This window comes from Gavialis gangeticus, unplaced genomic scaffold (assembly GCF_001723915.1).
Source record: "Gavialis gangeticus isolate Ggan-Ray unplaced genomic scaffold, GavGan_comp1, whole genome shotgun sequence".
Classification (NCBI taxonomy): Eukaryota; Metazoa; Chordata; order Crocodylia; family Gavialidae; genus Gavialis; species Gavialis gangeticus.
The window spans coordinates 23491916-23516099 of NW_017729011.1; the positions used below are offsets into that span (position 1 = coordinate 23491916).

The window sequence follows — 24184 nt, forward strand, 5'->3', positions numbered from 1 at the left end:
CTTGTCGCCTCAAATATTAAATTGAAACTGAATCTGACACATACCAACATGCTGAGCTTCAGGGAATATAATCTGCCCAAGGGAAAAACAAGTCATACGTGCAACTAAAGTGGCATTTCAAAACTCAGACTTTTAGAGTTGGACCTATATCAACAGTCCCCAAACAAGAGGGTTGTTTGAGTTTGTGGCTCTGTACAGCTTCCCCATTAATGAGTGCCCTCATTAAAGCAGAGGCGAGTTCTCCTAAACCATGCATCCCCTCTGTGGCCTTTTTGCCAAGGCTCTGAAAAGGCAACTAATTAGCATCAGTCATGGCAGCAGCTTTGGCTATAATGACACTTATCCACCAGGAACTGGAACTTCACACAGGCCAGACAGAAACACCTTTATGGCCCTTTACTGGATAGGAACGAGCACATCAAAAGCAAAGGGATCTGCATTTTGCCAACACTCCCTTCGTGCTTTTTGTGAACACCCGGAGTTGTTGCAAGTGCAAGGGCACAGCTTTCGATTTCATAATACTTTGCTCCTGCTGCTGCTTTTCTTTCCCAGCTAAGGGAGACCACAAATGGGAGGCGGGGGCTTGGGCTTGGCACACAGTCCTTTTCCACAGGCCAAGTTCAAGGACTGGAACCTGCGCTGTCAACTTGCAAAGACTATTCTGCTTCTGGCACGTAAGGAACGGGGATGCCAAGCACTGGAACAGGTTTCTCGGCAGCCAGCGTGCTCTGGCTTTTCTGCAGATCCTCTCTTTGGCTCCTGTGAAAGCTGCTGTTGCTGCAGTGGTTTTGCATTTATTAGAGATTGGCTGCACTAACTCTTATAGCTCTGAAGACTGGGACTTTGACTCGAGTGGCGTGCCTTAGGAAACTCAAGACAAGTCAATAAGAAGAGACCTTTACCCAGCTCCTCTGCTGTTCTTCATCCCTCCCGAGCTAAGCCCACACACTTAGCTGAACACCAGGGTTAAATGTCCCTCCTTTGATGAGAAATGCCCCGAGATCTTTTGTAACCAGAAGAGGTTTCCTTCGTCCAAAAGGCTGTGGGATGCTGACCCAAGGCCCAGAGCCCTCCCCTGCATCACTGCCTACAAACTTAAGACTTCTGCCAGCCCTGCTACCCAAGCACAGCCCCTAAACTCCTGCTCCTCTTATCCGAAGAGGAGTCCATCTCTCATCGTAAAAGTGATATAGCCAACAGAAGACTTCTAATCTCCAGCGTACTGAATCTGAAGGAGCTAAATACCCCACGTGCCCCTGGAATAGAGCAGGTTGGATTTACTTATATGAAGCACAGCTGAACTCCTTTTTTCATACCCCCCAGGTGAGGGTGTGATTTCACTGGCATCAGGAAAAATATTCTGCTTAACTTGAGCAGAACTGAAACACAGTGGGGTTGTTTAAGTGGCATGAAACCTAAGCTCTTGAAGCATGCAGTAAAGGAAAGCAGAATATAGCCAAAGATTCCCTGCAAAGGTTAGCCTTTCTGCTGCCCCGATGAGCAGCCAGCCTCCAACAGCCACACGCTGCAGAAACAAGATTTCTACAGCGCTCTCTGATCACACTTCATTAACAGCGCGTTACAGTGGCTGCACTTTTGTGCTAATTCCAGCGTTTTAGAATCCTGCAGTAATACCATCTTTAATCCTTAATTAAGGACCCAGGCCCTGCTGCCTCTTTGAGGAATATCAGCAACAAGGAACCATTATAGCCAGCTTGTGTTTTAAGTGTGTGCACTAACTAGGTGAAGCAGTTAAGGTTTTAAAAACAAAACAAAAACACACACACTTAAGTTTATTGATGTTGCAGAAAAAAGTTTCTTTTTAAACATTACAGTCCGAAATATAATTTCCTCTCAACTGAGGCAGCAATTGGGGTCAGTTACAAGCTCTACGGTGAAACAGCTTGCAAAGAAATTATTGGGTTATCTAAGAGCAGCAGCTGCCGGCTCAGTAAATTATTTTATCAGTCATGGTGTGCTATAACATGAGAAACAGGGCCAATTTGGTAGCATATATATTACCTCCCCATAAGTGACACTCATGCAGAGCATTTAATGAAAAAAAGTTGGATGCTGCTGTTTTACAACGAGAATAACAGTTGCTGCATGGCTTACCGCTGGAGGCAGGCCAAGCTCAAGGCCACATCACCACAGACATCTCAGGGAGGTGATTATGTATGGAAATACTAAACTCCATTTTTTATTTGTTTTCCAGAAACCATCTGGTTCACTGAGGCTTTAAGCAAATCCAGTAATTCCTGAATCTGGAAATGCTGGGGTTGAAGAGTCACCTGCCTGTTCAACTCACCTTCTTTTGCTAATGAAGCTCTGTCAGCTAATTGAAAATGAACCGCTTCTAAAAGCAAGTCTGCAAATTTTCCACATGATTCATGTGTGGAGAAAACAAACCCTGTCCATCAGTACCCAGAGCACCTGCAAACCCGGTCTGTCTGCAAACGAGACCACAGCAGAGCTGGACCGAGGAGAGTGCAGCAAGGTGGACATAATGAAGTGTATGATTACTTATTTCCTTTGTAGCATATATTCAATTTTTTCCTCTTCTAATATTAGTCCTAGACATGTTGCCTCCATCAGTCCTTTGAGCAATATATTTTATGTATAGCTCTCATGCCTGATCTACATCTCATCTTTTATGTATACAGCCACTGCATACTATACCTTACCTACCTGTAAGTTAGATAAAATAATACTTGCCTGTTTCACAGGGGTAAAGGCTTCATTAACATTTGTGAAGCACTTTTAAATCTTCAGAAATACACAAGTACTTGCACAGGTGTGATACCTGGCCACCTTCTAGCGTGACTGTGAATCACTGAGACACTTGGTGCTTAAGCAGGAAAGAGATAAAGGGCTACTTTAGAAATAAAATACAACTGTATCACGGACCCTAGGGAAGCAGAGCTGGAAAAAAAAAAGACCTCACAAGGTGATCTAGGCCAGCCCCCAGCTCAAAGCGTCCCTAACTAAAACCTCCCGGCCAAGGGTCTGTCCTACCAGCTCCTGAAAAGTTCCAAGGATAAAGCTGTGCAGTCTCCATCCTTTACAGAAGGAACGTGTACATGCAGGGAAAATATAGCATCATCACCACCAACATTATCATCATCATTAAAGAAAAATACATTTTGGACTAGACTGAAGAGCTGAAGACACCAGCTGGACAGCTCTGTTGGCCAATATGCTAGCTTCTTGTATAGAGCAAGGACCGACCCCCGAAACAGGGGGAAGCCAATTCCTACAACCTCCCACTGTGACATGCCCCTGACCTGGACAGGATGCCTTTATCCATATGAGGGCATTAATCCTAACCAGCCCTTCCGATCCTTTTCTCGCTGGTAACAAGGGTGCCAATGGGACCCAACACGAGATGCTAAATGTGCACTAGACCAATTCTACTGCGCATTATCGCATCATGGCAAAAGCTGTGCTATCATGCTTAGTGCACAGTAAAATTAGTCTACACATTAACATCACTTAGGAGGGGTGTGCTGGCATTACTAGTGCACATTTAGCTATTACAGGTACTAAAAACTTAATGCAAAATAACCCAGGTGCATTAATGCATGTGTAGACATGCCAAAGGGCAACAGTATTTTTTGCTTTGGGAACAACTGTCCAGTAAGATGCATCAGATTCTTTTCACAAAAGCTACTGAACAACTGTCAGGAACAGATGGCCTCATCTTTATATTGAATACGATAGTAATTGTAGAGCTTAAGTTACATTACAAGTTAAATATTTAAGCCATTACTGGGGGAAAAAAAACAAAAACAACTAACCTCTGAACTCCACTGTCTTGAAAATTTAATGCGTCTCAGGCCTAAAGAGGTGAACAGAGCAGGTAAGCAGATCATTATGCACTAAATCCCATGCTAACAAATAACTCTTGGCCAGTAGTGCCCTTTCTTCATTTCATCAAATGACAGACAAACCAGCTCACCAAGGATGGTGATTAGCAAACTGAGGCTTATCCAGAACGAAAGGTCGGTTTGGGCTCCCATTAAGCTTCCTATTTCTGCTTCTCCAGATATAGAGACAAATTGTATTTCTGTTAATTTGATGATGTCCCAGCACCAGCTAGTCAGTCATTGTAATCGCCTCATGAAATTTCAGATGTGTAGAATATGCAACTACTCATAAAACACATTTTGAGAACGCATTATGCAGAAGTGATTTCTTTAGCAAGTGACACATTTTGCCACATTCTTCATTATTTACTAGAAGAAAGGAGCCCTTGCCATACTCCAATAAAAAGAGCGGGAGTCTGTTAGCAGGTAATCCTATCTCAATATTTTGAAATATAGAAGATAGACTCTAAATACTCTTAAAATAGTTTTAAAAAATTCTTATTATTTGCTAACAGTCTCCCACCCATTTTGTAAACACAAAACTTTTCTTTGGCTACATCATCCAGAAGTTAGCTAAAATATAGACAGGCATAAAACCCAGAATAAGTCACATTCTATTGTCTTTCTCCTAAGTGGCCATTTGAATTTGTACCTGGCCACCATTTATAGAGCAGTCACTAATTTGGGAGGGGAGGACTTTCATGTTCTGGTGTCCAAGTTGAGACAACCTGGCTAATTCCCAAAAATACAGAATATCAACAGCTCCCAGTGTTGTATATGGTCAGCACTAGAAATCTATGCTTAGATCAAGTGTTTAAGCACAGAGACACCTTAATGAATTGGGGACCAATGATTAAAATTAATTCTACATCACTAAATGTTTCATTTGTCCCGATTTGCATTAGTCTGTATTATGTCACCATCAACATGTTGAAACAAATATACTGATAAACTAAAGTAGTCACAGAGCTGTTTTCCCCAAAAGTAAAAAAGCGACTGCTACGAAGCATCAGGTCCAAAAATAAGACTCTACAGCATGAGAAATGAGCAAGATTCATCTCCACGATGTAGCAAAGCCTTCATTATTTCGCATCTATTTAGTGTTCTGTGACGAATTAAAATCTGCATTTCCTTTCTTAATATGCTCCTTATTTGACAAATCCTAAACTCCATGCAGCAAGTCTATAGACACTACCTCCAACTCCTAGCATATGCACATGTAGGGACTTGGGACCAGCAAGAGAATTATACTAGAAATGTTTGGAAAATGTCACGTGGCTGTTCAAGATGGCTGAATTTTACAGCTCTGGTGCATGCAAGGTGTGCCAGCTATTTTAACAGCAGCAGCAAAGGAAAATAAATTTAAGAGAACTGGGGTACATTTAATTTTTCCACTTGAACCTCAACAAATCGCTCCAAGAACGGGCACCAGGACAACATTTATAGTAATAATACTTTGGAACGATACAAGAGCGAGAAGCTTTGTTTCTTATTTTGCAGGCCTAAAATGTAGAAGATAATTAACAGGAGAAAACTAGGGTCCATCTTCAGTAACCATAGCTTCTTATAAGCAAATAATTTTCCATTTAGTGACCTCAGGGAAATACATAATGCAATGTGTTAAGTAACAGAAAATGTGGCCATCAAAGTGGTCTCTTCACTATCCAATAGTACAGCAGTGATCTGATGAACACTGAGTATAAAATTGCAAATTAAAACAAATTAGAAAAAAAACAAACTAGGTTTGCAGAGATTTTGGAGGAAAAACACCCTCCTGTAAGTTTAAGTATAGCAAATAATAAAACCAATGTTATCCCAGTGATGTGTGTGCGCGCACTCAACTTAGGGTCTCATAGGTGATCAGGGTGTACTCAAATCTATTATTACTTTCTCACCCCAGGGAAAAGGTAATTACATAAAAGAATGCCTGCTCTTTAGTGGGAGCAAAAGATAAGTGTCACACTCAGGAAAGAGGAAAACGCTGAGATTTCAGTTGTCTTGTTTTCCTCTGAAAGGAATTTATGAAAACTGTTGGGTAGGGAGAGGGAATGAATGCAGAGCAACCTTTAGAGTGGGAACAAGTCAGCTAAATACAGCAGTCTGTTTTCCAGGCGGAACAATGATTTATACTGCAGATGCCTGCGTAGTCTACTGGAGACCGCTCTAAAGAGATAAAACTGCCTTCAACATCTCCGTGTGAAGCCACAAAAATATTAAGTCCATAATGTATCGAGTGTGCTAATACAGGATTGTTTGGAATATTATATACACATTTTTCTCCCTCAGAACATTTGAAGAGGGAACATGTAAAAATACCCTGAGCCCAAAAGACAAAATTTTTGCTGAATTTGCTCCGGCCTTTATTTGTATTCTGTACCTTCTACTGGAGCCTCTCATGGCACCTAAAACCCAATCACAGTTATTTATTATTTATATTGCTGGAGCACTTCCAACCAAGCCTCACTCAGCACCAGGGCCCTGTTGCTCAAGGTGATGTGCAACCTTGCAGGACACAGAATCCACCCCCAAAAAACGGGAACAGAAACTGCAGCACCACTTAAAAGGTGGGGGAATTTACACCAACTGCCACTACCTTGGTCCTTGCATTTTGACAGATTTCTTGCAAAGGGCCAAGGAAAGAACCGAGCCTTGCCATACCCCAGGGCAATAGGGCAGTATTCATGTGCCTGTAATAGGCCAATCGACTGGTGCAGAAATAGGCCAAGGGACTCATCCAGGATACACGCAAGTCACTGAGGTAGGCAGAAATAAGTGTACCTAAGCTCACACTGCTTGGACACCCTTTTCAGTGCCAGATTTTAACTCAAACAACTGTTTCCCTTGCAAACAAAAACAAGGCGGGGTGCAATTCTTCATCTGCCGAAAAACAGCCCATTTGCTGGGAGGCAAGGTGCAGTAACGCTCAGGCACACGTCACACCAACGTGTCACACCAAAATCTTTGCTGTGTCAAGCCTGAGCCCTCTCGCAGCGGGCTCTCTTCCCAGCCCCTCGCAGATCAATGGTCTTTCCTATTAGGAAAGCAGGAGCCTGTAAACATGGTTATTGCAGGTCCTTTCCTGTCTTCAGTCTAGCGTGGCCATCCTAATAACCCTTCCCTTAAGCTGACTCGAGCCGATTGCTGCTGGAAAGTCATTGGACTAAATTTACCCCCTTGTGGAAGTGGGTGCAAGTCTCACGAAAGCTCCTCAGGAATATTAGGGACTTACATACACAGTGCTTTAAACTCATAAGTTGGATGTAGAGAGATTGTAAAATGAGCTGTAAGGACAAATTTACATAAACTTGGACTAATGGCAGTCACTGGGTATTCAAAACCAGTGCAACTTTCCCCAGGGGGGTAGTGGTAGCAATAAATAAATAAATAAATAAAAATGCAGCTACCTGGAGAGCCTAAATTAAAACAGGCTCACCACCTCCGGTTATTACTGCTGTTGTTATTTCTTACGCGCTGACACCGAGGTCAGCGTTTTACAAAGCACAAACGTTGAGATTGTTTCCATCTGTAGTGGGACAGCAACAGCAGTGCAAGATGCAGCAGGAGAGCCAGAGAAAGGAGTTTACAGCTTGTTTCTCCATTTCGTATTGTTGTGTGCATGCCACATGTGAAATAGTGGAACTTAAGGAGAGAGCAGTGAAAGGGGAAAGGTAGTACTAGGACAGAAGGGTGGGAGGTACAACGGCAATACAGGAAAACAAAGTTTCTACCCTTCCTTTTTCACCGTCACCCCCTGATCTAGACACACAGCAATTCTCCCCCACTCACTGGAGCGGCTGATGTCTTCTTTGCTTTGCCATTTACACCCATTGAAGGATTAGTGTATGTATGTAGTGACCCCATAGGCACCTTCCCCCTTTAACCCAGCTGGCACTCAGGGCTGCCAAGGGCGCACGCTGTCTGCACGAAAGTGTGAAGGGCAGGCCTCCCACTCTGTGCTTCCTGCAGATGCTGGTAAGAAGCAGAAAGCCACCAGAAGAGAACATGACTGATGAGGAGAGTGCGCATCTAATAACTGCCTCTGCATGACTTGCAGCTTGGCATTTGTTTTCTTTATTTGCCCGTGTGCAGGTAGGGGTTCCAAGCCCCTCTGGTTTGCAAGCTACCAATTCACATTTCTCCTTCCTAATACAAAATTTACATGTGGATATTAAAACCCCAGCTTTTAACATTTTTAATAAAAGTGACAATTAAATTGCAACAAGAACAACAGCGAGCGTATTTAAAGCTACATGTTAAGTTTCATCGGGGTCCAGAGTACGTATTAAAAAAATCCAACAGAGAAAAAGAAGTTACTTTTAAAATAAATGTAATCATTTTCTAAAAATGGAGATTTTAATTTGTCTTTAAAATTCTTTCCTGCTTTACAAGTCCTAGATGGGAGTCTGTTTAGCTCCAGTGCCTCTCAGCACAGGTTTATCTTCATTCATACAAGTATCAGGCATTAGGGGTTTATTCTTCCCTAGATGTATGCACATAACTTTCATTAACTTTATTGGAAATTCTGTGCATGCATAAAGAGAAGTGATCCCATTACAGATTTGTGTCACATACTGGTACCTAGAGTTGAACAGTATATAAAGTTGGAAGTGGTGTGAATAAAGGTAGCATTTTAAATGTGGGACACTTTTAGGGCTCATTTTTCTGCCTGTGCAAAGCTGAAATGAATGGTATTGTTAGATTATAAGCTCTGTGAAGCAGAGACTGTTACTGCGTGTAGCACTTTGCACAATCAAGCTCCAGTCTTGCAGTATAAATAGATCATACCAAATATTTCTACTGATGCTAATACTTCAGCAGAGTGGGAAACAAAATCCCCACAACATGAAAATAAGTCTCAATGCATTTTGTGGGAGAAAGGTACCAAACTGACCACAATTACCAAGTGCAGCTTATGATTTTGGGGTGTTTAACTAGCTCATGACTTTCCACAACAGCAAAACCCCCTGTCTGTCCAAAGTTGGGCTCTCCAGATCACTAGCTATCACAGATATGGTTCTATGCAAGCTTGGTTTAGGAACCACTGAGTGATCCACCTGAGGTTACGGACAGATTTAATAATTACACTGAATTAAAAGAGTTGGGCAACTGTTCTAACAGTTTCATGCATCCACCATCTTTCAGTAAAGGGTGGGGGGGTTAGCTTCTTAATTGTAGAAATAATTAGGAGCTTTGCCCAGAAGCTGTCAGTCCAACCACTGAACACTGCTGATTACATGAAGGCATCAAGAAAAGGCATTTGGGGCAGAAGAGCGTGGCTTTTCTTAGACCGGTGCCATGCAGGGGTTGTCCTGAGGGAAACAGTGAAGACAGTGGGGCTGAGGCTCGCAGAAGCAGTAGAGCAGAAAGAGTGAGATGCCATTCAACGACACACAAAATTGGCTGCGTAAGAAGGGAGAGCAAGACCAAAAGTGGAACCTGAGCATACAGTTTGCATGGGTAAGACAAGGAAGGGCAGGTCTGGGAGAAGCAGCGGGGAGCAAAATAAATATTTCTTGCATCATCATGTTCTGGTCAGCAAAACAGAGAAACACTAACAAACACACAAACCAAAAAAAACAGTGCTAGCAACATTACAGAAGCAGTTTGTACAGCTTTTGCTTATACATAGCAATTTAAGATGCAAACAAAACATGAAAAGCTAATCCAGAATTAACAATAGGCCAGATGGTAATGCTAGTCTGAAGCAATAAACTTGAAAAATAGCTTCCTACTGCTACCACTGATCAATTTCCCTATTTAATAATTTAATCAAAAATGCATGTTTCTGCTACCATACATATTCAGCTTTAGAGGGGGGGGCTGTTTTTTTAGTATTAATTTACTCATTCATCAGCAAAATTTCAGCTGTGGTTTAGAGCAGGAGAACTCTTAGACCTTAAAATGATAATTAAGATGCAAACTTACCCTCAAAGGTTTGGATTTAAGCCTCTCTCTCCTGCCAACAAAGCTGCAATAAGTTAGCTGCTGTCTGCAGCACCTTGATAGAACACCCACCTTGCTGCTCCAATGAATTTTATTATTTAATGAGTTTCTCTTTCGATTAAAAAAAAAATCTTCAAACTTAAATGATTTGATAAAAAAGGAGTCAATTTAACAGCTGAGTTGTAGTGCAAGTTTCTGCTAGAACATAGTGTACCTCCCTCACTTATGAAGCCAAAGGTAAGGAGAAAGATGAGTCGTGTGTCAAACTCAATATGTGAAAGTTGGCTAAAACGACATAATGGATTTGTTTAAAAATAACCCAATTTGGGAACAAGACCTAACCAACAAAGCAACTAAATGTGTGTACTTGGGGCACCTGAATGAGTCTCTTGTTTGTCAGACTGTGCAAGTTACTATATAATGCAGGACAACACCTAATTACACTATAATCAATAGACTTGAGAACTCACTGGGAATGTTTTTAAAGGAACTATGGATTTTGAGGGCCTGGGTGAGGTTTCACAACATCAGCTTCTGTAAATATAGATACAAAGGTACTCTAATGTGTACTAAGAGGTTACTGATGCATGCCAGGGGTTCAGCACATAAATGGAAGACAAAGTTCTTCAGCCACCAGATCAGTCCAGGAGCAAGCGATAGGAAGCCTCCCTTCACAACCCAAAACTACACCTGCAGAATGGCTAGTACAAATCTGGAGGGCTAGAGAAAGCCAGGTCTGACTAGTACTTCCATCTTCCAGCCAGAGGAAAGCCACGATATAACCAGCCCGAATTCTCCACTGAGATGCACGTGCTCTGTTTTTTTCACAGATTTTACTAGAAACATGGTGTGCACTTGCGAGCAAAGCCTACATCAAAAGGAATACTTACATCCTCAATACAAAATGGTATTACCTGATTCTTTGTGGTCCATCCCCATGCTGTTCCACCTTCTTGTGATATCAATGTAGAGAATATCTACTGTGGCCATGGAGAAGTTGCTGTTACTCAGCTTACAGTTCCTGTGAAATGGACACAAAATGAAGAGGAAGAGAAACACTCTGATTACTTCCAAAATGATCAGAAGGCTAAGGGGAGGGAGATGGGCAAGCATGAAGACATGCAGAGCTTGGGACAAGGCTATTGAAGTCCAGGCACCAGTCAGACAAGTGCTTATTTCATACATGCATAAGGGTACAACAGAGAAAGCTCTGCATGTTCTCAGTTATAAAGCCTGTCACACACACAACCCACCTTTGCATTTGTGTAGAGCAGTTGGTGGTGGGGGGGGGGGGGGGGGGGTCAGCCTTTTTGGCAGGCATGCCACAAATTAACCCTCCACCCTTTGTCACCTCCCCAGTCTGCCCGGGTCACTTGTGACACCTGTACCACAGGTTGCCCATGCCTGGCATACAGCTTCCAGACAACAGCACTTCTGGAAGGAGCTGAGGAAAAAAGAGTGCTCTGGCTATTGCCATGCATCTAAATCAGTTGCAAATTCAATGCATTCAATTACATGACAATATGCTGAGAACAAGAGGCACCAGGTCAGATTAAGGATTAGCTAACTACTGCACATGATTTTCAATTAGCTGGGTTTTGCTAGAGAAAAGAAAAGGAAATAAAAAGGGATTAAAACATTCAACACTTTCAGTTAAAATATGGCTTGACCAATTGTCACATAAGAATAATCCCTGGAGAAAGCTGTTCGAGTCCATCCCCAATTGAAGCTTGCTGATCCACTGGAAATGCCAGCATACATCTCTATGGCATATCCAATGGCCTGCTAAACGTGCTGCAACCATTACGTAAGGATTCAGTTTGATCAGCTACGACTAGCATGAACTGGGTCTGAAGCCACCTACTCTCATGTATAGGAGACAGCGATGTGCCATCGCTCCCTTGTGGATCGACTTCTTGCTTCTGAAGCAGGTAACAAGGGCAGAATGTCTTGCCCATTTACTGGAGGATTCTTGGAAAAGAAAAAAAAATTGTGGGAGGGGAGCAAATATGCAATGTAGATCTTTTTAAAAAAAAAAGAAGTCAGGTTTTTCTGAAAAAGGAGGAAATGAAGAAACATCAGGGAACAGCAAAGAACGAGTTCTTTCAGTGAGTCTGTCTATCCATCCTGAGTTTTATATTATATTATCAGTATTTTCATCACCAAGGTATCTAAGGCACCAACTGTGGTGAAAGCAAAGCTTGTACCACTTCAAAACTTGGCTACCTAGCAGAAAAAGCATAGCAGGGAACAACAAGGCACTGGCCTGTGGATGGAGCAGATGCCCCAACATATTTTCCCTCTGTAATTTGTATAATTCTATTTGTTTCTCTTCATTCATTCATTCATTCTTGAATGCTGAAGGTGCCTGCATGGAAACAGGATCTCTGTACTTCAGGAGAGCATCTGCTCCCACTCTTTATTCCTTTTGTCATAGTTGGTGACAGACAGAAGATAGGATACTGCTATCATGATGGAACATGCATATCCATAAAAAAAAACCAATGAAAATGAAAAATAAAAAAAGTATATGAAAAAATAAATTGAATTCCGTGCCCCTGCACGCTGCAGTTTCCCCAGTGAAAATCATTAGCACACAATGCATCAGTGACCGGCATTCAGAAAGCCTCTCTCCTGGCCGACAGCAGCAGGGCATGCAGCCACATCTAAGAGCAGATCTAAGTCGCCGGACCTCAATAGTCTATTTTCCCTAATTTTGCAACACAACCTCACTCCCAATCCTATGGTTTACTAGAGATAAAACAAGTTAATCTAGACCATAGAAAGCACTGAACAGTTGTTCCACATCATAGATCTGCTGTGGAATAAAGGCCTAAGCGTACTTTCTGAATACAGTTGTACGCTGTGGGTCAGTTGATGCCCATCTGTTGCCTTCCTTAAAGCTAGACACGTACCTAAATAACAAGAACTGCAAAAGGAAATCATCTTCCTCTCCAATGCTATTACTTTCCTCATTTGTGATATCTGAATAATGCATGCTATGGTGTCCCAGAACTTGCTTTTCTACATACAAATATGGGAAGGAATAATAACTTTTCTAGGATGCCTATATAGCCAGCAGATAAAACCCACAGTTTCACTTGAACTGAGCAACAACCCGAAACAGTTCAGGACTGCAGGCTACATAAACAAAGAGCAGAACCAGACTGACTTTCGCACAATGTTTTGAAAGCCATGCAAGAAGATGCACAACTTTTTTTTATCTTGGTACAGAACTCTCCAAAGCCACAGGCTTTGTATGCGTGTTCCAGGCACAGACGTGCCAAAGGCACGAGAGGATGGGCAAACCTCAACAGAAGGGTTAGACATTCCCCTAAGTTAAGGCATACCTCTGCTACCAACACCTGCTCGTTTAACACAAAAAAGGAGTCTCAGTTACTCAAACAGTACATCAACAAGCTAGAAAAGCTGTAGTGGGGGGAAGTTAAGTTAAGTTAAAACTGGGTGGGCGCTCTCAGGAAAAAATACACTGAAGTGTCAGCTCTGGATAAACTCCCTGGACTTCTGTTTAACCATTTTGGGCAGCCAGTTCATACACCACCAAAAGATGCTTTGTTCTTTTTTGTCCTTCTGCACTTACTGCATGTTTCCCATCTAAACAGATAATCCAATGGGCACGTCTACATGTCGCGCTACAGCAACGTAACAATCCTGTGCATCTACACATGACCAGCAGCTACTTTGCCGTAGCACCACACTCCCACATTATAGCACACTGCTATGGCAAAGTAGCAGCTAAAAATAACCATGTGCCGTGTGTACGGCGCAGTATGGGTGGCATCATAATTTCCACAAGGGCCTGGGTCACAGTTAGCGCACCTCGAGCCAACTTAAGAAAATGGTGCTTCCTAGATATTGATACTACGTATTGCCCTTATGTACCTATTGAGATACTGGTTTAGAGTATCGGGCTTATATAGTTAAGGAAATGAAGTAAACACACTTAGATAGTCCTTATTTCACAGGTAGGAAAACACCACAAGGCTGGCTAGATATCAGCACAATTCACTCCAATGGCCAGCTCTTGCAGCACATTTCAAGAGATGAACACCATGACAGTGAGCTAAGACAGGGCACGCTATCTTTATTTTCTCTTTTTCTGGGAGGTGCACAGAAGAGGACAGTTCAGTTTTGCAAGGGTATTTCACATTAGTAGCTCTATGTTAATCCCTCCATTGCTCATGCCAGTTACATATGCTGTATTTTCAGAGAAAGGCCTAGGATCAAACTATCAGTTTATAATAAGGCAGAAATTTAAAGCAAAATTGCCTACAGAGAGAGTCTTGTAAGGAAGATTAACTGCAAAACACTAAACTCACCAACCAAATAGCTTTAAAAAACAGCCCAATCAATTGGCAAGGGAAGATAAGCACAGGAAGACACAGTCTTTTCATTTTGAAGAGCTGTGGATACAGACTGGCAAGTTTTGAAAAACATACTGCTCAGTGACAAGTCTATCCGTTTCTTAGGTATTTTTCCTGCTTCTTCATCCATTGCTTCAAAGGGCATTTTGAGGTGCTTCCTCCTCCTTTTCTGAGAACTTCTCAAGCTACTTATTTTTTGAGAGACAGTTTTCATTCTGTGGAGCCACGACGATTTCTACAGCTGCCAAAGGCAATGTTGCCCATTTGTCATTTCCTTTCCCTTCTTTGAGAAGTACTGAGGCAAACTGTGTGAAAAATTGGAGCTTTCTCCTTTCCAATTCAGCGAGGGATGCTGTACCATCCTGCACTCACGGCAGCCAGCTCCCTCCCGCATGCAATTGTGTACTTTAATACTGGACAACGAGGCATCTAGGAGGACTTGGAGGGCAGCAGACTAATTACAGGAGAAGGCTGTACACATACTTATCTCAGTAATTACCCATCACAAGAGCATTCACGAGTTCAAGGAGACTTAGGAAGGAAATTCTCTCTTTGGACAAATCTACTGACCTTACAGGAACAAAGTGTTTCAGTACTGGCTCCATATCTATCAGAGAGCTGCCATATCACAAAAGTAGCATAATCTCCTGGGGCCTTGGGGTCTTAAAATCCCATAGACATGTTATGCTAGTAGTTTCCAAGCCAGAGCAAATGGTCTGCAGATCACAACGGGTTCCTCCTCATTTTTAATTAAAATGTGCTAATGGTGCAAGTTATCCAGGTAGCCACTGTATAGAAATCAGGGCTCATGGTAGAGGTGATATATTTTATTTTTTTTTATTTGTTTGTTTGCAAAAAAAAAAAAAAAAAAAAAAAAAAAATTGTTTTTTTTAATTAAATTTTTTTTTTGCAAAAAAAAAACAAAAACCTAGCTGGTCTAATAAAAGATATCACCTCTACCATGAGTCCTGATTGTCCCAGAGAATTAATTGCCCAAAGCAATAACACACAGTCTTATTGGGTCAATGGGTCACTGCCAACCCTTAAAATGTCTTGCACCATTAGCAATCTCAAGTCACTCACCTTACAAATGTTCGGAAGCCTGTTGGCCCCAACCTCGTCGTCCCCTTCACTCCCAGGAAGCGGATGAACAAGGCAGCTACCCTTTCTACCAGTCGCAGGTAATTGAACTGCTTGGCATACTTCGGAAACACTTGCTTAAGACAAGGGGAAGGTAAGCTGGCTTCTGGACTTTTGCTGCTATCATGCTCCAATTTGTCTGTTGATCCTCCTTCCGATAGCTGTTCTTTCTTTTCTGATGCAGGTTCAGAAGGTTGAGATCTGTAGCACAAAGTAATTGTACCTGGTGATAAGGGTATTACTGTAAAACATTGTATCAATTCACTATGGTTTGTCAGCAATTTTTATCATAAAATCCTATTTTCAGAGATTTATACAGTAACTTGGAAGAAAAAAGCTGTTCTAAGCAGGAAGAAGCCATGCAAGCAATTTTATATGAAAATGGGGGGGGGGGACTGAACTGTTCACTTGTCACTTTCCTGTTCTTGAAACTTTTATAGACAACTGGCTTAAGAAATCTTTATACTCATACTTCTGATACTCATACTTCTGATGCAGGTTCAGAAGGTTGAGATCTGTAGCACAAAATAATTGTACCTTTTTTTTTTTTTTTTTAATTTCAGTCCAATGGCCCTGAGAATGTAAAAGGCCAAGCAAGTTCTCTCAGTGACTAGGAGAGCCCACCTCTACAGTGAACTGGTCATTTGCAGTCCACACTCATCCCGTCCAGTATAAACTAATCAAAGATAGCACCAGTGATGATTTTTTTGGATCATATGGGTCTTTATCATTTGCTATGCAGAAGTCATCAGTTCACCAAGTAGATCTTGGAAGGCAATAATTCCTAGGTACTTCCTGCCTTATTCAACCTAGTGAATCAGGTGGAAAAGATCCCATCCCACAGCAATTTCTCAGAGACGATCAGAGATGTAGTTACCAATCCAAATGCCAAACTGCAAGAGCCAAGATATTCAAAACTGAGCAGTGATTACTGGGTGCTCAACAGACATCTGAAAATGAACTTGATTTTCAGGTGGATCTGCAGGCACCTTCCAAAAGTCAGGTTCTTGTAAGACCCCTCACATCAAACGTCCGAAAGCAGAGACATCCCAAATCATAGTCACTTTCCAAAATGTTGGTCAAGATCTATTCAAACAATCAGCAGGACTAGTCAAAATGTACCTGCCAGAAAAATACAAAAGCCTGGAAACCAACCTGCTTTATTAGGTCCATCACACTAGGACACTAGTGCATTTCATGTCTTTTTTTTCACCTGGACGTGTTTCCTCCCAGGCCTCCCTGCCCTTCTTAGCAACGCTTTTGGTAATGTTTAAATAAAAGCAGGATGTGGAAAGAAGTCCTGCAACACTTAGTTAACTTAAAACAAAAAGGACGGTTAAAAACAAGAGAGATGGCAAATTCCAAGAAATTACAAAAAAATCAAGTCAAACATTTTAAATCCAGTTTTGTGCAGGACATTTGAACAGAACTACCGGGGCTTGCTACTGCATCATCCCGGGGCATGCTCCCTCCGGAAATCAACCCTGAAGGGGTACAGCCACTCACAAGTACGAAGCTTTTCAGGCAGGTTGGAAGAGTTACCTCCACTGATAATCCCCAAGGTGAATCAGCAGTTCAAAAACAACAGGTGCCTTCAAATAGCAAAGCTCAGTGTCACAGCAGCAAGTTGCAAGAACAGGGGCACAGGTGGTGCTGGGAGCAATGATTACAGTAAGTCCCCCGAGCTCAGAAGAGGAGCCAGAGTGAGGTGAGTGACTTACCCACTGGCATGCTTAGGGCCAAAACCAAGCTGGATAGGGATCCAAAATTCAGTGCCAAGGAGACCAGGACCCATGGCACTAGGGCTATGCAGCAAAGAGGACTAGCCAGAACAAGGGCAGCCAGCACTGGACAGGTCCTGTTATGGTTTTTTTTTGGTTTTTTTTTTGAGCAAAAGGCAGAAAGCAGGGTGGGACCAGAGCTTGCATGAGGAAGACTGCTGCGCAGAAGAATGGGAAGCATTGCTATATCACATTCTGCAAGTGGGAAGAAAGACACCCAAGTGCCTTGAAGACAGCTGGGATAACAGGGAACATACAATCCTCTAGTTCACATTCCTCTTACCTTCCAGATGGCAAAAAGGGGCAAATAAATTCCAAGCAGCAACAGACCAGGCAGCCAAAGACAAAGCATGGCAGGAGGCTCCTGAAATATTGAGCAGCTAACCCTCTTCCGGTCCCTGCTTCCCTTTCCAGGGCTCTCCTGGCTCTGCAGCCCATCTGGTTGCCTGGGGGTGTTAATCCCTTCCACCTGGGCACCAACTAATCACAGCTGGAGCCATTCGCCAGCCCCCTTCCACAAGCAGAGTCAGGCTCTAAAATTTAACATGCCAATGAGTAAAATGCTCAGTATATTCTGGAAATCAGGGAGGTTTTCCAGACAGCCACTCACGGCTTGTTAAAAGATTTTTCTGGGGCTGAATTTGGGAATTTTAGGCAAGTCCTTGCATCGAATAAAGTAAACTGAAGTAAGCAGCCACTTGCTTCCATTTAAAAGAAAATGTCTCCCCTCCAAAATAGAAGGATCAAGATTTCTAATGATCTGTGGGGCAGACACATGGATTTCTGGTGTAGCTGGAAAGAGGCATGTCAGCTGGGAAAAGCAGAGAAGATAGCTAACCCTTGGCAGCTGTGCCCCATACATGCTCTGAGAGCCGCAAGCCCCGTCTGCCACCTTGTACCCAATTCTTAACCAGTCCTCAGTCATGACACCAGCTGCTACCTCTATTTCTCCTCCCCTTCCTTAGCGCACAGCTTGCAAATATAAATGCCCTCTCAATCCCCATGAACTGCACTCAACAAGTGATTCAAGCTATTAGATATGAATGGGAAAATGCATTTCCCGACAGAGCAGGAATACCGAATAGACTCAGAGGTGACGTGGAGAATGTGAACAAGATAGAGGAATTATATCTGCAATGCGAGTGCCAGAAGATTATCCCTCATTATCAGACTTACCAGATACACAAGTAATCACAAACAGAGTTATTTAGAAATTGTGTTAATTTAGGGGTTTAGGTCAAATCAAGGACTTTTGCCAAGGCACAGATTTGCATTGCTGCCCAGCAACAGAGCAGACTTATAAACAGTTGTGTGCGGTTTCAGTGCTCTCACAGCCACGTGCCTTTCAAACTCAACGCACACACAACTTCCTGCAGATCTGCAACTCTAACAGCTTTGTTTTTTGCTATTACAGAAGACAAATCCCACAACTGCTTGCAAACAGCTTTGTGACCATACACTAGCCAATCCCAAACCCACTCTGTGCACTGAAATCAAAATTATTATTCATGTCTTTTTTTTCCTACTAGAAAAACAAAATATTTCTTGAAGGAGGGCTTTTATTCAGCTCTATCATTTCTCCAAATTTCACTATCAAGCAATGTAGCCTCAGCTCATACTTTAAAATGGCAAAGGCAAAGATGGCCAGACTTTTCTATATACAGAATGGTCACATTAGCCTGGATATCCTGGATAGGTCCCATTTTGCTCAGACAGATCCTGCCTCCCTAAATTGCTCCTGCCATTTTGAATAGATACTATATTCTTCTTCCCTTTAAACTGGTTTGCAGACTTCTGTGACCTGTTAAACACTTGCTACCTTTTCACTCTGGAGGTGGGTGAACCAATCCCTTTGCATAGTCTGACCAAACACAGAAGTGTTTTAGGGTGAAAGGAGCTGTATACGGATAACCCTCCACTGTCAACATGCACCTTGGCTACCAGGGTTCACAAGCTGCAAGGAACACAACTCTATTACCCTGTGCATCCACAATTATTATTATTTAGGGAGGAGATGATTGAGACCTGGGAAGAAGAACACAGGCGTGATCTCTCGACTGCCTCAAAATCATATTGTTGTCACTACCTGAATGGTTGCAGAAAGGACTTCATTTCATCCTGCATTAGCAGCCCCACCACTGTCACCATATCAGTGCCATCTGCCACTCATGTTGTGCACATGTGTGGGGGAATCTCTCGTTGTGGCCTCATTTCCTTCAGTCCGTCGCAGCAGGTTATTAGTTTAGAGAGAACATAACGCAGAATTGCCTTCAGAAAATTAAAAGGCATTAGTTCAAAACACAGGTGTGAGCAGCACAGAGCCATGTCACAGCTAAGCGACTGCGATTCCAGATCACAAACCACATACCCACTTCTTTTAAGAGGCGGGGAGAAATCAAATCACAACTCAGACCGGGGCCACAGGGAGTGCAAGGTCAATAATATTGAGCCGAGGGAAGTCAATTTGTGCCCAGCTCCCTCGTTTCCAGCACAACAACAATACGATATCATCCCCAAGTAAATGAGCGCTGCCTGTTGCTCGGTTACTGATACAAAAACCATCACTGTACCTGCATCACTCTTCACCCACCCGCTTTCCAGGAGATTTCCTTTGTCAGGGTGGAGGTGGAGGGGCACCCGTTATAAGGAGGGGCACCCGTTATAAGGCTAAGGATCTTTGTTGTTACACTGGCAAGGATATCCTGCTACAGAGTCATATCGTAACATATTTGACTAAATCAACATAAGACTTTACTGTGATGGGGTGGGGATCTTAGGTCAAGGGAGACTGGCCAGGATACAAAGGCTTGCTCCAACCCTGGATCTTTGTTTTTTCTTCAACTTCCAGTCGGCCACTGAGCCCACCCACAGCCAGTGAGGTACAGTCCCGCACTGCAAGCTCAGGTGCGCTATTCCGTCTAATTCAAAGCATCTCTAATGAGAGGGCTTCCCGTATCTTCTTCGAAAGACTTTTGCATTACCTGGATAATCCAGCAAGATGTACAAAAGGGACTCACTTTAGCACTGCATGCAAAGGACAAGACTTCTTACACTGCTAGCTCCTGTAGTCCAGTGTGCCAGTTTTATGCATAAACATGCATTGAAATCATTCAGTGGAACTTGGACCCATGATCTTATGGCCCTACGGGAGAGCGAGCCAACACATGAGCCAAAAGTATCCTGCTGCCAAGCTCTCTGCTTTCTTTACATGTTTTAATCACAGAGGAGAGGTCTTTTTGCAACGCTGACATCTGACATTTGCTTAGCTTTCCAATTCCAAATGCTTATTTAGAAATTTCTTTCTATGGGCAAGCACCTTTACACTCGACCGTTTTCCACAGGTACCATTAGTGACAGCAGCACAGGATTCCTTGCTGACATATTTTGGAAAGAGAGATTTTGGAAGAAAACTATTTCCAAAACTATTTTGGAAGAAAAGCTGTGTTTTGTTTCTAGACTTGTGGGCCTTTCTGTTCTTAGGGAGGGGAGTAGCTTGGGCCCAATGTTTTGTGCAAACTCTGGTACATTTATTAAATCATGATCTTTTAATGCATTTTTATGTTAATTATTTCTGTGTGATGTTTGCAGAGGCCTTCAGGTTGCAAGGTGTTATATTATTGCTCCTATTTGCTTAGCGTTAGCTGGCCACTCAAACAGGACCTATTTGTGATGATATCTGTAAGGTGAACCAGTGCTCACTAATGACTAACTTGAGATCGACAAATTCACGCAGAGCACCAGGATCAATCAGAAAAGTAACACTTTTTGCTCAATACCCATCTAGAGGGAATCTGAACCCGAGACCTAGAGGATAAAAGGCTTTGTATCCTGATAAAAATTCCATGAGCTATCGAGTCCCACAACCCTTCTGGCTTATTTCTGCATTCCTTTCGACTTGTTTATATTTATTCTAACAGCTCAGAAGATGTATCTAGCTAATTATTAGGGGAAAGTGCTTAATTGGATAGGGAATACAGAATAATTACATTAGAAATCTCCACAAGAAATTAAACCTCTACTGTATCAGTGAAGTTGATATGAAAATCTTCTAAGCCATGTGTGAGCTCTACGTGAATTAACGTTTGTAGGATGAACAATTTGGCTTGTCCCTTACTTAGCATGTTCTCTACTTCAGTTTTCCTTACTTATAGGCAGGATCAAGTATGATTTACAAATTAAATTTGATCATTTTCCGACTGCAGAAACATTACTGAATGATCTCTCTACACACCTTAGCTCCACCTCTGTAGACTCAAGACACCCTTTGGTAAATGCCAGGCCTCAACTTTCACTTGGTTTTTGCTTACAGAAAAATAATAAAACAATTCTTCTGTTGCAAAGACCTCAGAAAGACAGATATGGTTTGACCCTCTGGATTCCTGTCTGAAATCTCTGCATTTATTTGTGAATCATGAATAGGCATTTGCATGCCTAACTGTGCTAATAATGCGCAGCAATCTTCAAAGGATCTTGTGACAGCCTGGTCGAGAATCCCCGCCCTAGCTTTCCAAATCATTTGGTTACGACAGAATACGATATCCTTAAGTACAAGATATCAGATTGAGTTATTAAAGACTGACCTGCTATATTCTTTTCCAGTTTGGGCAAACAGTTTGGATAATTTTTAAATTCCTTAACAGTTGAATATGTATCATGTTTTGTTTAATCTATATAGTAAGTTTGTATACAGTAATGTTCATCCATTTACAAGAGGGAACCAGTTTATTTCCTTAAAAATAAATCAGGTACCTAAAATAACTTGGCTTTGTTATTTTAAATGGCAGCCAGTGATTTACCAGTGATTGTTACAAACTTTAAAAATGCTGCCGCATGCGGTTAACCATATTTTATCTTGCAGCATTGCTTCACCATAACATGTGGCTCTCAGCCAGTAGCTATCAATGGTGCTCCCCCCCACTCCGCCCCTGCATGTGTAGGGAACCCTGGAAACTAGAGGGGTTTATAGTTAATTTACTAGACAGACCCTACATGCCAAGGCACACGGGAAGAAGTTCCATGCAATTTCGCCAAGTTACAGTTGTGTTGTTACTTGAATAAATCTCACAAACACAATATGTTTGTTTTAATTTGCTTATATGTCTGCATGCATTTAAAATCACTAAGGGCAATTACCGAGTACCATGAACTAATGGACTCATAGAAGAGAGCTGGGAACCAGCACCTCTCAAATTCTAATTGGCCTCTGCTAATGACCTACTGTGTGGCATTCAGCAAATTGTTTAACCTCTTGGTCCAACACTCCTGTTCTGGAAAGAAAAAGGTAGGTAAGGAATGATAATACTTAATTATATCCCTCAAAGGGGTGTTGTGAGGATTAATTAATTATTGGACTAACTGTTTGCAAATGTAAATCACTACATAAATGCTAAAGGCTAGCTAGCTAGCTGCTCAGACCATACCTAAAAGCAAGGTAACCGAGCTGCCACATGTACAATAGACTGTTTTCCCCATTTATTTATTGTTTCACTTCTCAACCATTTTTCTCCATCACAGCAAACCCATTCCTTCCTAGATGTAAGTACAATGTGCATTTTGGGACATACTCTCACCACTTGTTTAGCCAGGGCAGCATTTTTACCATCATGCCATGTGACCTTGCTCAAAACAGGCCTCAAAGCTAGTCAATCTAGAACGGTCCTTTTGTTGGTGCTTGACAGCCTGATGTGGAAGAACACCCTAAACTTCTGGGACAAGACCCTGAAGGCTAACTTATGCGATCGAGGTTCCAGCTCCAAAAGACAAAACCTTTGTGTAAGGCAAATCGAGGAAGTAAAAAGGGTTCTTAAAAAGGAACAAATTAAGTTAAAATGAAGAAAAAAAAACAAACAAACCAAAAAACTCTTGCTTAGGCAGAGAAATAAGGCACCACACATTTCATCCCAGTGTGGTTTCCTAAAAAGCTACAAGAAACTTTAACCAAGAATTTGGAAATGCAATCTCACTGCCCCCCAAAATGGGGGTTGTTTCTGCCTTTCCAACCAACACATCATACATCTGAGTCACCTTGTAGCCCACCTGCCCATACACAGCACACATGGAGTGACAGCCACTTGAGACCCTGAAGTTTTTGAGATATGGCCATGCAATTCACCCAGCTTCTGCCCTAGACATTAGGAGAAAAGCAGGGGAGTACACATACAGGCACAGGCAACAGAAGACTGACCATGCAAGTGAGCAAAAGAAATCTAAGAACTCTGCACCACCCGGTGGCAAATCTCCCCCCACAAACGTGCAAGACAAACAAGAGCTCTGCTAGAAGCCTGCCCCAGATCAGACTGAGGCCTATGTCTGCTTTTATAATGGACCCTCAAAAACATCACCTGTGTATCTGGGGTAATTTTACATGCAAAGTCAGGGATAGAATTAAAATGCAAAACACTGCAAACTTACAAAACTCCTCATTATAAAAGAGATATCATCTCATTAATGCTACTCATTATAATTATACAAGTGATATGGGTAGGTATTTTTGTATTAAGGACCATGACATGTTTCAAGATTCCTGCACCCCACCAACACAGCTCTCTTTAAACAGTTTTTCTCCTTACATGTGGACAAGCCCTTTGAATCTGCCCTTAAAACACCTTGTCCTGCAAAACCCATAATCTAACAGACAGAAATTAAAAAAAAACAAAACTAATTGCAGAATGGTCCAACCTGAGCCTCATTATAAACTTCCTGCTTGGCTGGGCCAAGTTCATCCGTGTACAAGCTGGTGTAATCCAACCTGCATTGCTGTGAAAACAAATACCAAATAGCACCATAGGACATGTTTCAAGAGCTTAACATAGAGTCATCAGGCCTTTATATATTAGGATAACGCCCAGAAGCTTCAATAAAATCATGACCTAAGGGAAATATAAACCATATCAGCGCTAGTTGCAAAGAATATACAACCTCAGAAGACACTCACGTATACAAACATGAAAATACCCCCAATACCATTTAAAAACACGTCAGGGCAGCTATGGTATTTTTTTTGCTCGAGATCCTTTGTACAGCAAAAGCTGAGACACATATTGATGTTCTCCAACAAATGCCGCATAAT

At 42.1% G+C, this 24184-nt stretch overlaps 1 protein-coding gene across 1 annotated transcript in view; it reads right to left on the bottom strand.

Moving 5' to 3' along the window:
- The window catches only part of TTLL11 (tubulin tyrosine ligase like 11), a gene marked incomplete at its 5' end in the record, with an annotated part of 107150 nt that overhangs the window by 6728 nt on the left and 76238 nt on the right, over window positions 1-24184 (bottom strand). The window contains 2 exons of the mRNA XM_019510316.1: window positions 10724-10830; window positions 15278-15535. Of these exons, the coding sequence (XP_019365861.1) occupies window positions 10724-10830; window positions 15278-15535 (365 nt within the window). The remainder of the gene's footprint in view (window positions 1-10723; window positions 10831-15277; window positions 15536-24184) is intronic.